Source organism: Alosa pseudoharengus, unplaced genomic scaffold, assembly GCF_046254945.1.
Source record: "Alosa pseudoharengus isolate Yale_2024_CS ecotype anadromous, Long Island Sound unplaced genomic scaffold, YU_APseudo_1.1 YU_APseudo_1.1_scf_5, whole genome shotgun sequence".
Taxonomy (NCBI): Eukaryota; Metazoa; Chordata; class Actinopteri; order Clupeiformes; family Clupeidae; genus Alosa; species Alosa pseudoharengus.
The window spans coordinates 41,284,263-41,303,752 of NW_027468837.1; the positions used below are offsets into that span (position 1 = coordinate 41,284,263).

General features: G+C 48.0%; 1 protein-coding gene across 1 annotated transcript in view; it reads right to left on the reverse strand.

Annotated features, from left to right (window-relative positions):
• The window catches only part of foxj3 (forkhead box J3), a 139,052-nt gene that overhangs the window by 97,501 nt on the left and 22,061 nt on the right, over positions 1 to 19,490 (reverse strand). The window contains exon 2 of the mRNA XM_076268077.1: positions 5,525 to 5,973. Coding sequence (XP_076124192.1) covers positions 5,525 to 5,854 — 330 coding nt within the window. The 5' untranslated portion in view covers positions 5,855 to 5,973. The remainder of the gene's footprint in view (positions 1 to 5,524; positions 5,974 to 19,490) is intronic.

The following is a 19,490-nucleotide window of genomic DNA, read 5'->3' on the forward strand; positions in this document are numbered from 1 at the left end:
GCACACCTCCTACACACACACACACACACACACATCAGCAGACCTCCTACACACACACACACAAACACACACACACACACACACACCAGCAGACCTCCTACACACACACACACACCAGAAGACCTAGTACACACACACACACACACACACCAGCAGACCTCCTACACACACACACACACACACACACACACAACAGCAGACCTCCTACACACACACACACACACACCAGCAGACCTCCTACACACACACACACACACACACACACACACACACCAGCAGACCTCCTAGACACACACACACACACACACCAGCAGACCTCCTACACACACACACACACCAGCTCACCTATCGGTCACCAGCAGACCTCCTACACACACACACACACACACACACACCAGCACACTTCCTACACACACACACCAGCAGATCTGTAACCTGCAGCTTGGAGTTCAGCACTACATCAGAGGGACCGCTTTATCCAGCCGTGTTGGTACACACACCAACCTCACTAACACACACACACACCAACCTCACTAACCAACCTCACTAACACACACACCAACCTCACTAACACACACACACACACACACACACACACCAACCTCACTAACACACACACACACACACACCAACCTCACTAACACACACACACACACACACCAACCTCACTAACACACACACCAACCTCACACACCAACCTCACTTGCACACACAAACCTCACTAACACACACACCAACCACACTAACACACACACCAACCTCACTAACACACACACCAACCTCACTAACACACACACCAACCTCACTAACACACAAACACACACACACACACCAACCTCACTAACACACACCAACTTCACTAACACACACCAACCTCACTAACACACACCAACCTCACTAACACACACCAACCACACTAACAGACACCAACCACACACACACACACACACACACACACACACACACACACCAACCTCACTAACACACACACCAACCTCAAACACACACTAACCACACTAACACATACTAGACAGCCATAGGAGTGCAGGTTTGCATACACAGCTATGGCCAATGAACAAAGCCACACACACACACACACACACACACACACACACAGTACATTTAGAGGATAAGAACTCTAGCAGAACTCCTGGGTCTGATCTTAAGAATTAGTGCACTTTCTATTGCAGAGTCTTCAATGCATTGAGCAGTGAGCCAGTGTATTCACACACATGCACGTATGCAACCACGCACACACACACACACACACACACACACACGCACGCACACACACACGCACACACGCACGCACGCACGCAACCACGCACACACAGCTGAGCCCTGGGGCCTCTTTGACTGCAGGCTCCATAGAAAAGTATTTTGGTTGAACAGCACACACACAACCACACACACACGCACAGCTGAGCCCTGAGGCCTCTTTGACTGTAGGCTCCATAGAAAAGTATTTTGGTTGAACAGCTCGTCAGACTCCTTGGGAAGGCGGAGCCTCATCAGTGGCTTTGGAGAGCTGAAGGGGACATAATGAAGCTCAATCCAGCCAGCAGAACGACACACACACACACACACACACACACACACACACACACACACACACACACACACACACACACACACACACACACACACACACACACACACACGCACACACGCACACACGCACACACACACAGCCTCCAGGCTGCTGCGCTCCTTGATGAATGATCTTTTCTTATTGACAGGCCTTATTGATATCTGTTAAAAGTGCGGGCTGATGGGCTTCTATTGACATGATTAAATGAGCTGTTGTGGGCTGCCCGGATTAGACCAGCCTCATCTCCCTCCAAAGAAGCAGCAATACCATCGCATTATCGCACACACACACACACACACACACACACACACACACACGTACGAGGCCCGAGCATTATCATACCGAGCAGACGCGTACGTGCGCAGGGTCCTAAACCCCTCCCGCCTCCGTCTCCGGGGAAACCACGCAGCCCCGGCAACTTGCCGACCTACATTCACCTCAGCAACAGACATACACACACACGATCAAATTCTGTTTACACACGCACACACATGAACTAACTCCACTTCCATAGACTCACAACGCCAGCCACACACACAGACGAGCAAGGCAGGTGCCCAGACAAAGGAGAATGAGTGTGTGTGTGTGTGTGTGTGTGTGTGTGTGTGTGTGTGTGTGTGTGTGCGTGTGTGAGTGTGTGTCTGTGTCAGACTCAGGAAAGGAGTAGTCTAGACCTGCAGCGCTTGCCTGGTTCCACTGTTACATCCTGCTCTCCATCCCACTTTCCTCTCCATCCCTCTCTTCTCTTCTCCATCCCTCTCTTCTCTTCTTCATCCCTCTCTTCTCTTCTCTTCCACCATCACTCCACTCCCCCTTCATCTCTCCTCTCTCGCACGGAGTGTCTGTGTCTGTGTCTGTGTGTGTGTGTGTGTGTGTGTGTGTGTGTGTGTGTGTGTGTGTGTGTGTGTGTGTGTGTGTGTGTGTGTGTGTATGTGTGGAGACACAGCAACAGCAGACATATCACACACCACAGGAGCTCAAGAATTTGTCACTTAGTGAATGAATGTATAAGTATTCTTTTGATCCCGTGAGGGAAATTTGGTCTCTGCATTTATCCCAATCCGTGAATTAGTGAAACACACTCAGCACACAGTGAACACACAGTGAGGTGAAGCACACACTAATCCCGGCGCAGTGAGCTGCCTGCAACAACAGCGGCGCTCGGGAAGCAGTGAGGGGTTAGGTGCCTTGCTCAAGGGCACTTCAGCCGTGCCTACTGGTCGGGGTTCGAACTGGCAACCCTTCGGTTACAAAGCCGAAACACTAACCAGTAGGCCACGGCTGCCCCCATGAATGAAACTGCTGCACTCCACCACCCCACACACACACACACACACACACACACACACACTTGAACGGAGAGGGGGACCTCTGCAGCTCCTCTTCTAAAGGCCAGCCAGCGCAGCAACTGGGACCGCACCAGAGTTTACGCTAGCCAGAGTTTACGCTAGCCGGCTACAGCACCACAGTTTACGCTAGCCAGAGTTTACACTAGCCGGCTACAGCACCACAGTTTACGCTAGCCGGCTACAGCACCAGAGTTTACACTAGCCGGCTACAGCAGAAAGCCAGTCACACCAGTCCATCTAAAACTCTCAGTAAGGGTCTGCACCTACTCTATGAACCTGCATGATCGTTCATCACAGCTGTTATGTAGGCTATATGTCAGTTCTGCATGTGCAGCATTATGTAGGCTATATGTCAGTACTGCATGTGCAGCATTATGTAGGCTATATGTCAGTACTGCATGTGTAGCATTACATAGGCTATATGTCAGTACTGCATGTGTAGCATTATGTAGGCTACTGTATGTCAGTTCTGCATGTGCAGCATTATGTAGGCTACTGTATGTCAGTTCTGCATGTGCAGCATTATGTAGGCTACTGTATGTCAGTTCTGCATGTGCAGCATTGTGTAGGCTATAGGTCAGTTTGCAATGTTTGCGCAGCAGCAACTGTGTGTGTGTGTGTGTGTGTGTGTGTGTGTGAAAGTAGCCTAGTCTGTAAGGTTGCTTCGGCAAAGTTGATTAAAAACACATTGCTGGTGGTGAATATCCTACGACACTGTAGATATTACACTTTGCTACAAAGTAGAGAGTGTACAGCTGGTAAAACAGCGTAAATTTGCTGTCCCCTCAAAATAACTCAACACACAGCCATTAATGCTAAACCGCTAGCAACAAAAGTGACTACACCCCTAAGTAAAAATGTCCAAGTTGTGCCCAATTCCTCGCCTTGTTGGCAGAGCGAGAGATGAAAAGATATAATAAATATTTAGAAATGTGGAGTGTGTGAGATACAGTATCATATACAGTATATAGTTTGTGATGTATTGCCGTTTAAAGGCATAGACAATTATAACATATGTCCGGTATTTTTGAATATTAAAAAACATTTTGTCCCGTCAAAAAAAAGTCTAGCGTAACGTCAGGACTGCATCCAGTATTTCAGAGCTTCAGGGACCATGTATTGAAAGGTCTTATTCTTGAAGACGATGTTCTTGGAGATGCGATACAGCACTCCCATTTTGAGCAGGAGTTTCTCCCTGTGCCATGTGCTCGCTCTCTCCTAGATGCTCTCAGTATACAGTCAGGGGGAGGGGGGGCGAGAGAGAGAGAGAGAGAGAGATAAAGGGAAGGATGGAGAGAAGTAATGGGATGAAAGAGTAGGGGGTAAGATGGAGAGATTAAGAGGGAAAGAGAGAGGGAGCACAGAGAAAGCAAAAGAAAAAGAGGAGATGGTCATCGATGTCATCCCTGCTTCCGTCACAAACACAAAGCAATTTACCTGGAGACATTTGAAAAGCTACTACAGCCATAGCAGGGAGACATGATAGAGACACACACACACACACACACACACACACACACACACACACACATAATTGAATAGTTAAAGTGGAGCTGTGAAATGTTGTGTGGAACATGTCCTGCTGCCCTTGCAGCTCAGCTCGCCTATTCAGGCCACCTCACCATAATTACAAACTATTTCAATTAAAACTCCACAGACGCGACCAACAGCGCACACACACGCACAAACACAAACACGCACGCACGTATACACGCGCGCACACACACACGCACGCAAACACGCAAACGCGCGCGCACACACACACGCACGCACGCAAACACGCGCGCACGCACACACTAATATCACCCAATACACATGAGGCCTGTAATCTCTGAGTACATCAAGCACATGGGAATGACACTTCAATAGAAAATCACAGACCAATATTCTTGTCAGATCATATTGGGTGAGCGGGTGAGTGTGTGGGTGAGTGTGTGTGTGTGTGTGTGTGTGTGTGTGTGTGCTTGTTAGCATTCAGCACATCTATTCCAAGGTCAATCAGCCTCTTGTGGCTACTGCCACAACCACAGATACTTCACATGATGACACTAGCAGCTAGGCACTAGGCACAGCTCCCATACGTGCGTCCACACACACACACGCACGCACGCACACACACACACACACACACTTCCCAGCTAGGCACTAGGCATAGCTCCCATACGTGCATGCACACACACACACAATCCCCAATGAGGACCCCCCCCCCCCCAAAAAAAAAATTAGACACACACACACACACACCACATGATACCCATCAGGAATGAACACTGGAGCTCTTGAGTTGATGCTCTTTAGAAAGATCACCATTGAAAGCACTTAAATCTGATCAGGCAAGCCAGTCGCCAGATAAAGATCTTTCACACACACACACACACAGTGCAGAATCAGCAAGAGTCACACACTGTAAAGAAAAAACTTTGACACTCTCTCTCTCTCTCTCACACACACACACTACTCTATCTCTTTCTCTCTCCCTCTCTCTCACACACACCCACCCACACACATACATACACTCTCTCTCACACCCATAACCACACTCTTTCCCTCTCTCTCTCACACACACCCACACACACACTCGTACCTTCCAGCCACTGCCGGCCTCTCTGTAGTAAGGGAAGTTGTCGCAGATCCACTGGTAGATCTCGCTGAGCGTCATCTTCTTCTTTGGCGAGGAGTTGATGGCGAAGGTGATGAGGGAGGCGTAGCTGTAGGGCGGCTTGCCGTCCTTGTGCTGCTGTGCCTCGTCCTGGTCCAGCGTGGTGTGCGGGTCCAGCACTCCGCCGGCGCCACTCTTCTTCGCCACGCCGGCCAGGTGGCCGCTCTGTGCGTCCGCCTTCTGGATGGCCGCACGCATGCTCAGCTGCGGCAGCCAGTCCATCGACGTCAGGCTGCTCTCCAGCTCCGACGTCATGGCAACGGCTGGACGTGGGGGGGGGGCTGGACAGGGTGGGGACCAGGAGGAGGAGGAGGGGGCGAGAGAACTCCCTCAGACCACGAGCTGCGATGGGAACCTTCCACCTGGTGTTAGACCTGCGAGAGAGGACCAGAGGGAAGACTGCTGTTAATGCACGCATATTATATTATATTAGTAATACACACACACACGTACGAGGAGGACCAGAGGGAAGGCCGCATATTATATTGGTAGTAGTGCTCATACGATAGTCCAATACTATCAATATTATAGAACGAGCTCATTTAGCTGAAGACCTGAGAGTTGCTTCTAAGAGCAGCAGAGCACAGCTGAGCCTCTACCTGCCTCTCACCTGGAGAGCGAGAGTGTGTGTGTATGTGTGTGCGTGTGTGTGTGTGAGAGTTTGCATTTGTGAAGAGTCTAAAGTGGAAGTGTGTGAAACAGTGCAGGAACACTGGTGGAAGGACGTGCTGCTGCAAAGTGTGTGTGTGTGTGCGCTGACTCAGAGGTGTAACTGGAGCCGGGTGAGTAAAAGCTGGGGAATTGTTTTCACAACTGCCAGCCAAATGGAGGAGAGTTCCAGAGGAATTCCCAATCTGCAAGTCCCCCTCCCCACACACACACTCTCTCTCTCTCTCTCTCTCTCTCTCACACACACACACACACAGACACATACACACAGACACAGACACACACACACACACTCTCCACTCCCGTTCACATTGCGTCCCTCTCTCCTTCTGAAACCTTTCTGCTGTAAAGAGGCTTCTGTGTGTGTGTGTGTGAGTGTGTGTGTGTGTGTGAGTGTGTGTGAGTGTGTGTGTGAGTGTGTGTGTGAGTGTGTGAGATCCGAGAGATCCTGTAGTAGGCTGTAGTATGGGAAGCGGTGGTAAAATATGTGTGTGTGTGTGTGCGTGCGCATGCTAAGCTGCACCCAGAGGGCCTCTAGCTGCAGCTGAACTCTCTCTCTCTCTCTCTCTCTCTCACTCAAATTCAAATTCCAAATTCAAAACGCTTTATTGGCATGACAACATTACTCTCTCTCTCTCTCTCTCTCTCTCTCTCTCTCACTCACACACACACACACACACACACTCACACACACACACACACACACACTCTCTTGTGATGTAGCGGGGCATGTTGTCACCGCTCTAGTGCTTTATTGGCATGACAACATTACTCTCTCTCTCTTACTCTCTCCACTCCACTTCTCTCCATCTCTGCTGTGGGGTGCTAAGAGTGTTCCCCCGTGTTCTCCCGGTTCTCTCTGCTCATCTCTCGCTCTGCCTGTGTGTTCCGTAGCTAGCTGGGTGTTGAGGTCTGTGTGTGTTTGGAATGGTTCTGTAGTTGTCAAGGTGTTCTGCAGACACCTCCGCACACACACACACACACACACACACACACACACACACACACACACACACACACACACACACACACACACACACACACACACACACACACACACACACACACACACACACACACACACACACACACACACACACACACACACACACACACACACAGGGCATGTTGTCACCGCTCTAGTGCAGGCCCTGTGTGAGCTGCTCTAAGCCTCCCATCCGACTGCACTAGGCTTTACTGGAGGCTTCCTTAAGCCCCAACAACAGGTAACTACAACACCACACACACGTACTCACACACACACAGGCACACATGCAGCTGCTCCTCAACAATACACCCGGCGTGCTAGCAGGTTAATTTCAGAAGATCTGGGGTTAGGGAGGCTCTCCAGTGAAATCTCCACTCCGCTATGCATCCACTCCACTCTACTCCACTCTACTCCGCTATGCATCCACTCCACTCTACTCCACTCTACTCCGCTATGCATCCACTCTACTCCACTCTACTCCACTCTACTCCGCTATGCATCCACTCTACTCCGCTATGCATCCACTCTACTCCACTCTACTCTACTCCACTCTACTCCACTCCGCTATGCATCCACTCCACTCTACTCCACTCTACTCCGCTATGCATCCACTCTACTCCACTCTACTCCACTCTACTCCGCTATGCATCCACTCTACTCCGCTATGCATCCACTCTACTCCACTCTACTCTACTCCACTCTACTCCACTCTACTCCGCTATGCATCCACTCTACTCCACTCTACTCCACTCTACTCCACTCTACTCCACTCCACTCCACTCCACTCCGCTATGCATCCACTCTACTCTACTTCACTCTACCCTACTCCACTCTACTCCACTCCGCTATGCATCCACTCTACTCCACTCTACTCCACTCTACTCCACTCTACTCCACTCCACTCTACTCCACTCTACTCCACTCCGCTATGCATCCACTCTACTCCACTCTACTCCACTCTACTATGCATCCACTCTACTCCACTCTACTCCACTCTACTCCACTCTACTCCACTCCACTCCACTCTACTCCACTCTACTCCACTCCACTCTACTCCACTCTACTCCACTCCGCTATGCATCCACTCTACTCTACTCTACTCCACTCTACTCCACTCCGCTATGCATCCACTCTACTCTACTCTACTCCACTCTACTCCACTCTACTCCACTCCGCTATGCATCCACTCTACTCCACTCTACTCCACTCTACTCCACTCCGCTATGCATCCACTCTACTCTACTCTACTCCGCTATGCATCCACTCTACTCTACTCCGCTCTACTCTACTGCACTCTACTGCACTCTACTGCACTCTACTGCACTCTACTGCACTCTACTGCACTCTACTCCACTCCACAGGTGTGGCAGGTGGCGGGCAGGTGTGATAATGACGCACACGCAGGCAGACACATGCACACACACACACACACAGGCACACACACAGGCACACACAGGCACACACACAGGCAGACACATGAACACACACATGCACACACACAGGCAGACACAGACACACACACATGCACACACACAGGCAGACACACAGGCAAACACACAGGCAAACACATGCAGACACATGCACACACACATGCACACACACAAGACAAAAGACTGCTGAAAGAGCACAGAGAATACCCTTCAGACAACAAAATCACTTATTTGCTTTCAAACTCCAATCAGTTCAAGTCCCATGTCCGACTCTCTGACTGACAGGCTCAGAATGTGCAGAGGCTGCCGTGGAAGACCTAGCAGAGACCTAGCTGAGTGAGACACACACACGCATGAGAGCTAGCGGAGCGAGACACACACACATGTCTGACTGCAGCTCCATTGATCTAAATTAGCCACTGCAATTATCAGGCCATCTTGGAGAATAATTAGCAATAACTGTTTTCTTCGTGATCTCGTAGCCCTGCTAATAAATTGTCTGGGTGATTGCTCAGCCTGTGTGGATTTAGTCTCAAACTTGATTTTACACAGCATTGTACACAGCATTGCCATTTGGTCTCAACCCTGATTCAACACAGAGCCTGATTTAACACTGGGTCCTAAGTAGCTCTACTGACCTGGTGCTGTGTGGCTAGGCCTTAAGTAGCTCTACTCTCCAGCTGAGCTGGTGCTGTGTGACTGGGCCTTAAGTAGCTCTACTCTCCAGCTGACCTGGTGCTGTGTGACTGGCCTGCATTGGCGCTTCTGGCAGCGCGGGGCCTGTTGCTGGGTCATCTGATCAGTATTGATCTCCTGTCCTGTTTAATCACTGATCCCCTGACGTCCTAATCCATAATCTGCTATCTGCTCAGCACTGATCTCATGATAACCACTCTAGCTCTCTGAGCTGCAGCTGTGTTTAGTCTGGATAACACACTACTCCATCACACACACACACACAGTAACTCTGCAATACTAATGCACCCGTTTCTCTCACCAACACACACTACACCATCACACACACACACACACACACACACACACACACAGTAACTCTGCAATACTAATGCACCCGTTTCGCTCACCAACCACAGACTGACAAGACAACAAAAACACACACGCGCACATGTGCGCACAAACACACACACACATGCGCGCGCTACAAAGACGGCTTAATACAACACAGACACCCAGCGGAAGAGCTGTCAGGATGAAAACAAACACTCCACACACACTCACACACTCCAAACCCACATAAACACAGTGCACAAACACACACACACACACACTCCATTCTTCAGTCTCAGATCCCACTGCTTCCCATATAAATGTACCACACATACACACACACACACACAGTAGGGGTGGGGGGATCGGGGCAGCACACGCACGCACACATGCCTAAGACGATGTTCTTTGAAAGCCCTCTTTTCCTGTGTGTTTCTGTGAGGTGTGTGTGAGTAAGGTGTGAAAGTGCAAGTGTGTCTTGAGTGAGTGTGTATACTTGAGTGAGTGTGTATACTTGAGTAAGTGTGTATACTTGTGTGAGTGTGTATACTTGAGTGAGTGTGTATACTAGTGAGTGTGTATACTTGAGTGAGTGTGTATACTTGAGTGAGTGTGTATACTAGTGTGTATACTAGTGTGTATACTAGAGTGAGTGTGTATACTTGAGTGAGTGTGTATACTTGAGTGAGTGTGTATACTTGTGTGAGTGTGTATACTTGAGTGAGTGTGTATACTAGTGAGTGTGTATACTTGAGTGAGTGTGTATACTTGAGTGAGTGTGTATACTAGTGTGTATACTAGAGTGAGTGTGTATACTTGAGTGAGTGTGTATACTTGAGTGAGTGTGTATACTAGTGACTGTGTATACTTGAGTGAGTGTGTATAATTGAGTGAGTGTGTATACTTGAGTGAGTGTGTATACTTGTGTGAGTGTGTATACTTGAGTGAGTGTGTATACTAGTGTGTATACTAGAGTGAGTGTGTATACTTGAGTGAGTGTGTATACTTGAGTGAGTGTGTATACTAGTGAGTGTGTATACTTGAGTGAGTGTGTATACTTGAGTGAGTGTGTATACTTGAGTGATGGTGTGTACTTGAGTGATGGTGTGTACTTGTAAATAAGTTTGCTTGTTTCATTGCAAGGAGATAAGGAAGAGCATGTAGTCATATTTATGGGGAGTCTGTTTACGTGGGAGTGCGTGTATATGGGAGTGCGTGTATATGGGAGTGTGTGTTTACGTGGGAGTGCGTGTATATGGGAGTGTGTGTATGGGAGTGCGTGTGTGTATATGGGAGTGTGTGTATGATCGACAAGTGAGTGTTGACGGGAGTGTATGTGTTGGAGCTCGCAACATAATGGGGAAGATCCCCCTGGCAGAGCATGGTGTGTGTGTGTGTGTGTGTGTGTGTGTGTGTGTGTGTGTGTGTGTGTGTGTCTGTGTGCGCGCACGTGTGTGTGTGTGTGTGCACGTGCGTGTGTGTGAGAGAGGGAGACTTGGCTGGCTAAGGAGGGAATCGCGGTGCGATCCCCACAATGCGCCTGAAGATCTGGCAATGGGCCCTCTTCAACAACAACAACAGTGATGTAACCTAGTAACAAGGCCTTGGCACCGCGGCAACCGAAACCCGGGCCATACCTTCCCCATCAACAGCCCTGTTACGGCACAGAGCCCTGTTGCCCTGGGAGACGCCACCGCACAAACACAGGCGGGTGGGGAGCCTCACCTGCCGCTCTGAAGGAGATTCCTCAGTTTTTCCGGCCCTCAGGCAGCAGGCAACACACACACACACACACACACACACACACACACACACAAGTCCAGAGACCAGAATAGCAGCAGGGGCTGTGCCGCTTTGTGCTGTGTCTGCGTGCGTGTGTGTGTGTGAGAGAGAGAGCGAGAGAGAGAGAGAGAGAGAGAGAGAGAGAGAGAGAGAGAGAGAGAGAGAGAGAGAGAGAGAGAGAGAGAGAGCGAGAGAGAGAGAGCGAGAGAGAGAGCGAACGAGAGAGAGAGAGCGAGAGAGAGAATGAATGTTAAGGTGTGTGTGGATCATCCTGGGCATCAACTTCATAAATGTGGAGGAAGAAACAGTCCTAGATATTATGTGAGCAACAGGTCTTTAACAGCAGTCTGATGCTGCTGGGGTCTTTAACAGCAGTCTGATGCTGCTGGGGTCTTTAACAGCAGTCTGATGCTGCTGGGGTCTTTGACAGCAGTCTGATGCTGCTGGTGTCTTTAACAGCAGTCTGATGCTGCCTGGGGTCTTTAAAGGGAGCTGGCTGCTCCCCCCAATGAACACCCCAACCATCATGGCCTCAGCATTGAGCACCTCTCTGCAGCCGCACACAACACGCTCACACAAGCACCCCCTTAGAAAACTGCATACAAAGCGACACCAACTACTAAATCTCAACTTGCACACACACTCAAGTAACATTCACTACCAATGAAGCCGCTACACACATCTGTTCACCGTGTCTGAGTGTGTGAGTGTGTGTGTGTCTGTAAATAAAGAGATCTTAGGGGTTTGCAAATGTGGGGAGGGATGGTTGTCTATCTAAGTGTGTTCTCTCCTGGTGAGACATTAGAGCCGGAGTGTGTTCTCTCCTGGTGAGCTATTAGAACCGGAGTGTGTTCTCTCCTGGTGAGCTATTAGAACCGGAGTGTGTTCTCTGCTGGTGAGCTATTAGAACCGGAGTGTGTTCTCTGCTGGTGAGCTATTAGAACCGGAGTGTGTTCTCTGCTGGTGAGCTATTAGAACCGAAGTGTGGTGTAGAGCGCGAGCAGTGTCATGAAGGTGTGACTGCTGCGTCCCCACGGCGACCGCAGGGCGGATCTGATTCCGAGCAGCAGAGGTTGTGGCCTGCGCCCTGGTGCTCTAATTAAAGCCGTTTCGCGTTCTAATCAATACTCAATCTCTTTGAAATAATTAACAGCATATTAAATAGTTTATAGGCCTTCAGAGCAGGACGCCGCCACATCATTAACCTGAACAGCCCTCCATTGGCCACAACACCACCACGGCCCAGCCTTTAACTACACCCGCTTAACTACACCTCAACCCAATGACCAGCCAACCGTGTCCGACACACACACACACACACACACACACACACACACACACACACACACACACAGACACACACACACACACACACACACACACACCTCTCAACAAAGCACCACCTGCTTTTTCATCATACAGAGCCTAGCAGAGGAGTGAGACACACGGGCGTTAGCGTCAACCTGCTGCTAGCTCAGAGTGAGACACGCGGGCGTTAGCATCAACCTGCTGCTAGCTCAGAGGACAGAGTGAGACACGCGGGCGTTAGCATCAACCTGCTGCTAGCTCAGAGTGAGACACGCGGACGTTAGCATCAACCTGCTGCTAGCTCAGAGGACAGAGTGAGACACGCGGGCGTTAGCATCAACCTGCTGCTAGCTCAGAGTGAGACACGCGGACGTTAGCATCAACCTGCTGCTAGCTCAGAGGACAGAGTGAGACACGCGGGCGTTAGCATCAACCTGCTGCTAGCTCAGAGACACGCGGGCGTTAGCATCAACCTGCTGCTAGCTCAGAGGACAGAGTGAGACACGCGGGCGTTAGCATCAACCTGCTGCTAGCTCAGAGTGAGACACGCGGACGTTAGCATCAACCTGCTGCTAGCTCAGAGGACAGAGTGAGACACGCGGGCGTTAGCATCAACCTGCTGCTAGCTCAGAGTGAGACACGCGGACATTAGCATCAACCTGCTGCTAGCTCAGAGGACAGAGTGAGACACGCGGGCGTTAGCATCAACCTGCTGCTAGCTCAGAGACACGCGGGCGTTAGCATCAACCTGCTGCTAGCTCAGAGGACAGAGTGAGACACGCGGGCGTTAGCATCAACCTGCTGCTAGCTCAGAGTAAGACACACGGGCGTTAGCATCAACCTGCTGCTAGCTCAGAGACACGCGGGCGTTAGCATCAACCTGCTGCTAGCTCAGAGACACACGGGCGTTAGCATCAACCTGCTGCTAGGACCTCAGGAACTAATGAGCATTAGCTCACAGGGACTCGGTGCAAAGAGGAACTGTTAACTCAACCCTGCTGCTGACAGCAGCTTTGAAGAGGAGTGGTGTTTGCTTTAGCCTACGAACAAGAGCAACTGCACAGAGCTCTTTCGGCTGCTGCTGCAGCTAACACAGACTGCGGAGAAGGCTAGTGTTTGTGCAGAGTCTGCCAGAAGCAGCATGCAGAGTGTTAGCATAAACCAGCTAAAACATTCTGCAGCAGCGCAGTCTTCATTAAGAGTGCTAGCATTAGCACACTGCCCTGAGCAGGAGAAGAGCAGGACTGCAGCTGCAGGAAGAGTGACATGAAAATGAGGTAATGTTTAATAGTTCTCGAGACACGAATGAATAGTTATAATACAATGTGTGAACAAAACAGGCATTTTTCTTTAAGTTTGCATAGTAGTTCATGATCATTCTAGCATATAAAGGTCTTTTCTTGGTCTATCTATTTGTCCATTATCGCAAATTAATCCCTACAAACTTTGTTTGAAACCAAAAGTTGACAGACATGGGAGGGAACTTTTTACCTTGGCAGCTTGGACCAATGATTGCACAATTCCAACAGAAAACGCTTCTGCTATGATACTCTTGTGTTTCCTCGTGTATCAGGCCTTCCACCTCCCTCCTCTCTCATCGGTCTTGCCTCCTCTGGTTGCAATTAGATAACTGAGACGTCCTCGATTAAGTCGAGCTTTAAACCATTTCCGGGGCACGAACTGGAGGGCCGAGGACCGAGGAGAGAGGCCGTATGCTAATAGAGGTTTGAGATGAGCCCATTAAGAGTGTTAGCATTAGCACACTGCCCTGAGCAGGACAGCAGCAAGACTGTAGATGCAGGAAGTGTGGCATTAGCTCCTCATTACGACTGTTAGCGTTAGCTCCTCCTTACGACTGTTAGCGTTAGCTCCTCATTACGAGTGTTAGCGTTAGCTCCTCCTTACGACTGTTAGCTCCTCTGCCTCTCCCTTCTGTCTGCTCTAGCTGAGGTCACCTCCTCACATGTGGTGACAGCGATGATGTTATCAACATCCACATCTGCCACGAGGCCAGATATCAGTCAGCACCAGAGGGACTGCACGCACACGCCTAAGTATCTGTGTGTGTGTGTGTGTGTGTGTGTGTGTGTGTGTGTGTGTGTGTGTGTGTGTGTGTGTGCACGTGTGTGTGTGCGCGCGCATCCATCATGGTGTCCATGCTGAGTTGGGAGTAGTGAGAGTTCGTCTAAACTACCACAAATCCAGCCCGCACACCTGTTGTAATTGCCACCGTTAATGCAAACAGATGCATGTTGCTTTGTGTGTGCCAGCCTGTGCTACAGCAACAGCATAGAGGGCTAGTCCCAGTGGGTTTGGGGAAGTGAAACCTGGTAAATCATCGGGGAGATCCCAGGGCCTCACTGATGGTGAAACACACACACATCATCACAGACCTTTCCCGCATGTGCACGCGCACTCTCACTCACACACCAGGAGCTCCCCCACACAAACACACGCACTCTCCATGACAACACCAAAGATGCGTGCGTCATTATGTCACTCCCAACCTTTGGAAGCGAATGAATGTGAAAGGACGCATCTTACGATGATGCCGTTGTCTAGGAAACTGCATCAAAGGCAGCGAGAAGTGTGTAAGACTGTAAGTATGTGTGTGAGAGTGTAAGTGTGTGAGAGTGTGTGAGAGTGTAAGTGTGTGTGAGAGTGTGTGTAAGTGTGTGTAAGTGTGTGTAAGTGTGTGTAAGTGTGTGAGAGTGTGAGAGTGTGTGTGAGAGTGTAAGTGTGTGAGAGTGTGTGTGAGTGTAAGTGTGTGTGAGTGTGTGAGTATAAGTGTGTAAGTGTGTGTGAGTGTAAGTGTGTGAGAGTGTAAGTGTGTAAGTGTGTGAGAGTGTGTAAGTGTGTGTGAGTGTAAGTGTGTAAGTGTGTGAGAGTGTGTAAGTGTGTGTGAGAGTGTAAGTGTAAGTGTGTGTGAGTGTGTGAGAGTGTAAGTGTAAGTGTGTGTGAGTGTGTGAGTGTTAGTGTGTGAGAGTGTAAGTGTGTGAGAGTGTAAGTATGTGAGAGTGTAAGTGTGTAAGTGCGTGAGAGTGTGTAAGTGTGTGTGAATGTAAGTGTGTGTGAGTGTAAGTGTGTGTGAGAGTGTAAGTGTAAGTGTGTGTGAGAGTGTAAGTGTAAGTGTGTGTGAGAGTGTAAGTGTGTGAGAGTGTAAGTGTGTGAGAGTGTAAGTGTAAGTGTGTGTGAGAGTGTAAGTGTGTGAGAGTGTAAGTGTGTGAGAGTGTAAGTGTGTGAGAGTGTGAGTGTACGTGTGTGTGAGATTGTAAAGGGCCGCTCACACTCAGAATGATAGCTAGAACAATATATTTTTTGCCGTTATCGTTAATATGAATGACGACGTCCACAAATGACCTATAAATATAACGCCAAGAAGAACGATATCGTTGGGGATCACTTTCAGAACAGTTTTGAGAACGATAAAAAGCTGACAGCCAATCAGAATCCATCACATTTTAGCCATCACCTTCATCAACATAAAGAGACTTTTCTTATCACTGGTCATTGTGGACACTTTTATCGTTATCCTTATGGTTATAGTTATTGTTTTCGCTCCTGGTGGGAGCGGCCATTACGAGTGTGTGAGAACATAAGTGTGTGAGATACAGTAAGAGTGTGTGATACTGATAGAGAGACTTTATAGAGTGCATCTCAGTGAGTTAGAATGATGGCGTACGAGTGCAAACAAATTTTAGGCGCACTGGCGCGACTTCTTCTACCATGTAACCATTCTATTGACCGTTCGCAAAAGCCACGCCCCCTAGTTATTGTTACTACGCCCGTCAAACTCAGAACGGAACTGTCTAGAAATTCAATGGTACAGTAGATGTAAGACTGTAAAAGTTACAGCACAAGAGGCTCTTTTAGAGAGCCACGGATCTAAATTTGTTTACAATCATTTACAATCCGTTGAAAGACAGCAGTATGACATGGAGACACATGTATAAAAACTCATATCTAGCTTTGTTGGGTGACAAACTTAAACAGGAGGCGAGTGTGATTCACTGATATTAATATTAGCTGTGCTAGATAGACTTGCATACATGTTACAAGGACACTGGGACATGTCATGTAAGGAACATGGTGCTGCCAAAAATCGGAAACATAGCCTACATTGCAGAGCCACTTCAACTTTATTATTATATGGTGAATAAATGTTACACTACTGTGCACAGCCCACTGATCTATAAAGACCAGTGGCACAGCCCCATGCTTCTCTGACGTGACGAAGCTAGCATGTTATTAGCAGTGGTTAGCTAACTATGCTAACGTTAGTTATCTACAAGTCTCCTCCAAGTGACACTCATTTTATATGCAATGCTGGCAATGCTGAAAACGATTAATATCCTTATTTATGTTACTTACACTGAGTTAACTGTGTGGCTTAATCCACAGATGTGGTGGAGCACTGTTTAGTTATGGTTTGCTAAGGAGTAACCCTTTGCTTTAAAATAGTGGAGATCTGGGACGAGAGAATTTAATCTAATTTAACATAATTACAGAAAACGTAATCAAGATTGAAAGGCATTTTTCTGTGTATCGGTGTTGTGTTAATCCCACATATGTCATTTGACTGTCCTTTTCAACTCACTCAACTCCATATCACTATAAAATCCCATAAAACCGGACAAATATCAAGGCTCCCAATACATTTCTATGGAGCCGTAAGGTGAAGTTGACGGGCCATGTCTGCCTGCACGGAGCTACTGGACTGCCATTGGCTCATCTGTGTTCGATGGGCGGGGTTTTGCGAACGGTCTATTCTTCTACCATGTAACCATTCTATCCTTCTAACCAACTTCAGAATCACTGCAATATTACTAGTGCGAATCATTCAGACGGCTCAACGGTTTAGCTAGCCTACCATGTGAAGTATGACTATTTTCTTCAAATCACCAAATTCATCGGGAATGTATAAATATACCAACAATGAAGAAAGATACAGGAAGAACAGGAAAGAGATGATATTTTGAGAATGCAGTGTGAAGTTGGCTGGAATATACAGCAAACAGATACAAAAGTAGTGTGCGTACGCGTGCGTACGTGTGTGTGTGTGTGTGTGTGTGTGTGTGTGTGTGTGTGTGTGTGCGTACGTGTGTGTGTGTTCTGGGGTCAGCGAGTCCAGTGGAAGAGCGGAGTACCCAAAGTCTCTGCAGGACTATGCCAATGGGATTAGGGGATTACAACCCAGAGCAGTGCTTCATCTGGAGCACACACACACACACTAAATATAGGCCTACACACTATACGTACAGACACACACACACACTATACAACAAGACACTATACACACACACATATATATATATATATATATATATATATATATATATATATATATATACACATATACCCTGTCACACACACACACACACACACGTATATATATATATTTAAGCAATATAGCACGAGTGAGAGTGGGGTTGGTCATGGATATTCCCACGGGTGTTGTTCGGCCTTAGCCACGAGGCCGTACACCCCTAATATATATATTAGGGGTGTAACGGTTCATGTATTCGTATTGAACCGAAACGGTACGGGCGTCACGGTTCGGTGCATGAATTTACACGGAGAATACACAGTATAAAAATACATAAAACTCGTGTGCGCATTCATTAATGTCATGCGCAATTACTGTTAAGTAGCGAGAGTTACGGGAGTTCTTTAGCGACACCTAACGCTAATCTGTAGCCTCGCCTTAGCTCTGAAGCTCTGATTGGCGCTTATGTTTTTTTTGTCAGGTCGTCGGTCGAGTCCATCAGTCATTAGCAGCACTAAGGTTAGACCCACAAGAGTTAGAGGATCCGCTGGTCTCTTTAATATCGCAAGTTTGAGAACTTCAGTTACAGTAACGTTAGTACAGGCGAAAGAGTGGTGGATAAGATGAAACTGTGTGTCGGCGTTGTTCAGCAGTTGTTGGGTATGTGAGTGGAAAAAATGCTACACATATTCGAAGCCATCACCCAGATGATGTAGGCTACCAATCACTGAAACGAGGGGAAAAAACTTCCCCTGCGCTTCAGCAGTCTTTGGATACACATACAAATAGGGCCAAAACCTATGGCTTAAATTAAATTATTTTGACAGAAAGCTATGTAAATCGCGTGGTAATTACCTTTATGTTGGGGTAACTTGTAACTTCTCACATGAGGAGCTGGTAGTGTTAAGTGCATAGACAGTAAAATAAAGTGACAACGCTAACCAGGCTAATAAACAAACCATGCTACGGTGAGTTAACGTCAAAGGGCAAAGTCACGTGACTTCTAGTTGTAGTCTGTTTATGAAATGAAAGGAGCAATTTCGTTTTTTTTAAAAAGGCAAAATAGTGTGATATTTTCACTGTTAGTAGGCTAGATTATTACTTTACACACAATAAAAAAAAATATTGAGGCAAATTGTAGACCCTTCCATATACAACTAAACACAGATGTTGAAGGTCTTGCTTAAGTGGATTTTTAAAAATCATTTTTCTATGTAATTTGCACTTTCAGAAATAAGAGATGCTGTAGGCCTATTTTCAGTTTTATAGCTGATTGTCTTATTTTGTTTACAAGCATTTTTTTTTGTACATGTCTCAGGCTGTACCACCTAGTGTCATACAGTCTCTTCCCTGAGCTATTTGCAACAGCCTGAAGTATGTAAGATGTAGGCTAAACAGTACAATAAGTACCCAGACTCCACAAAAACCCTGCTATAATCA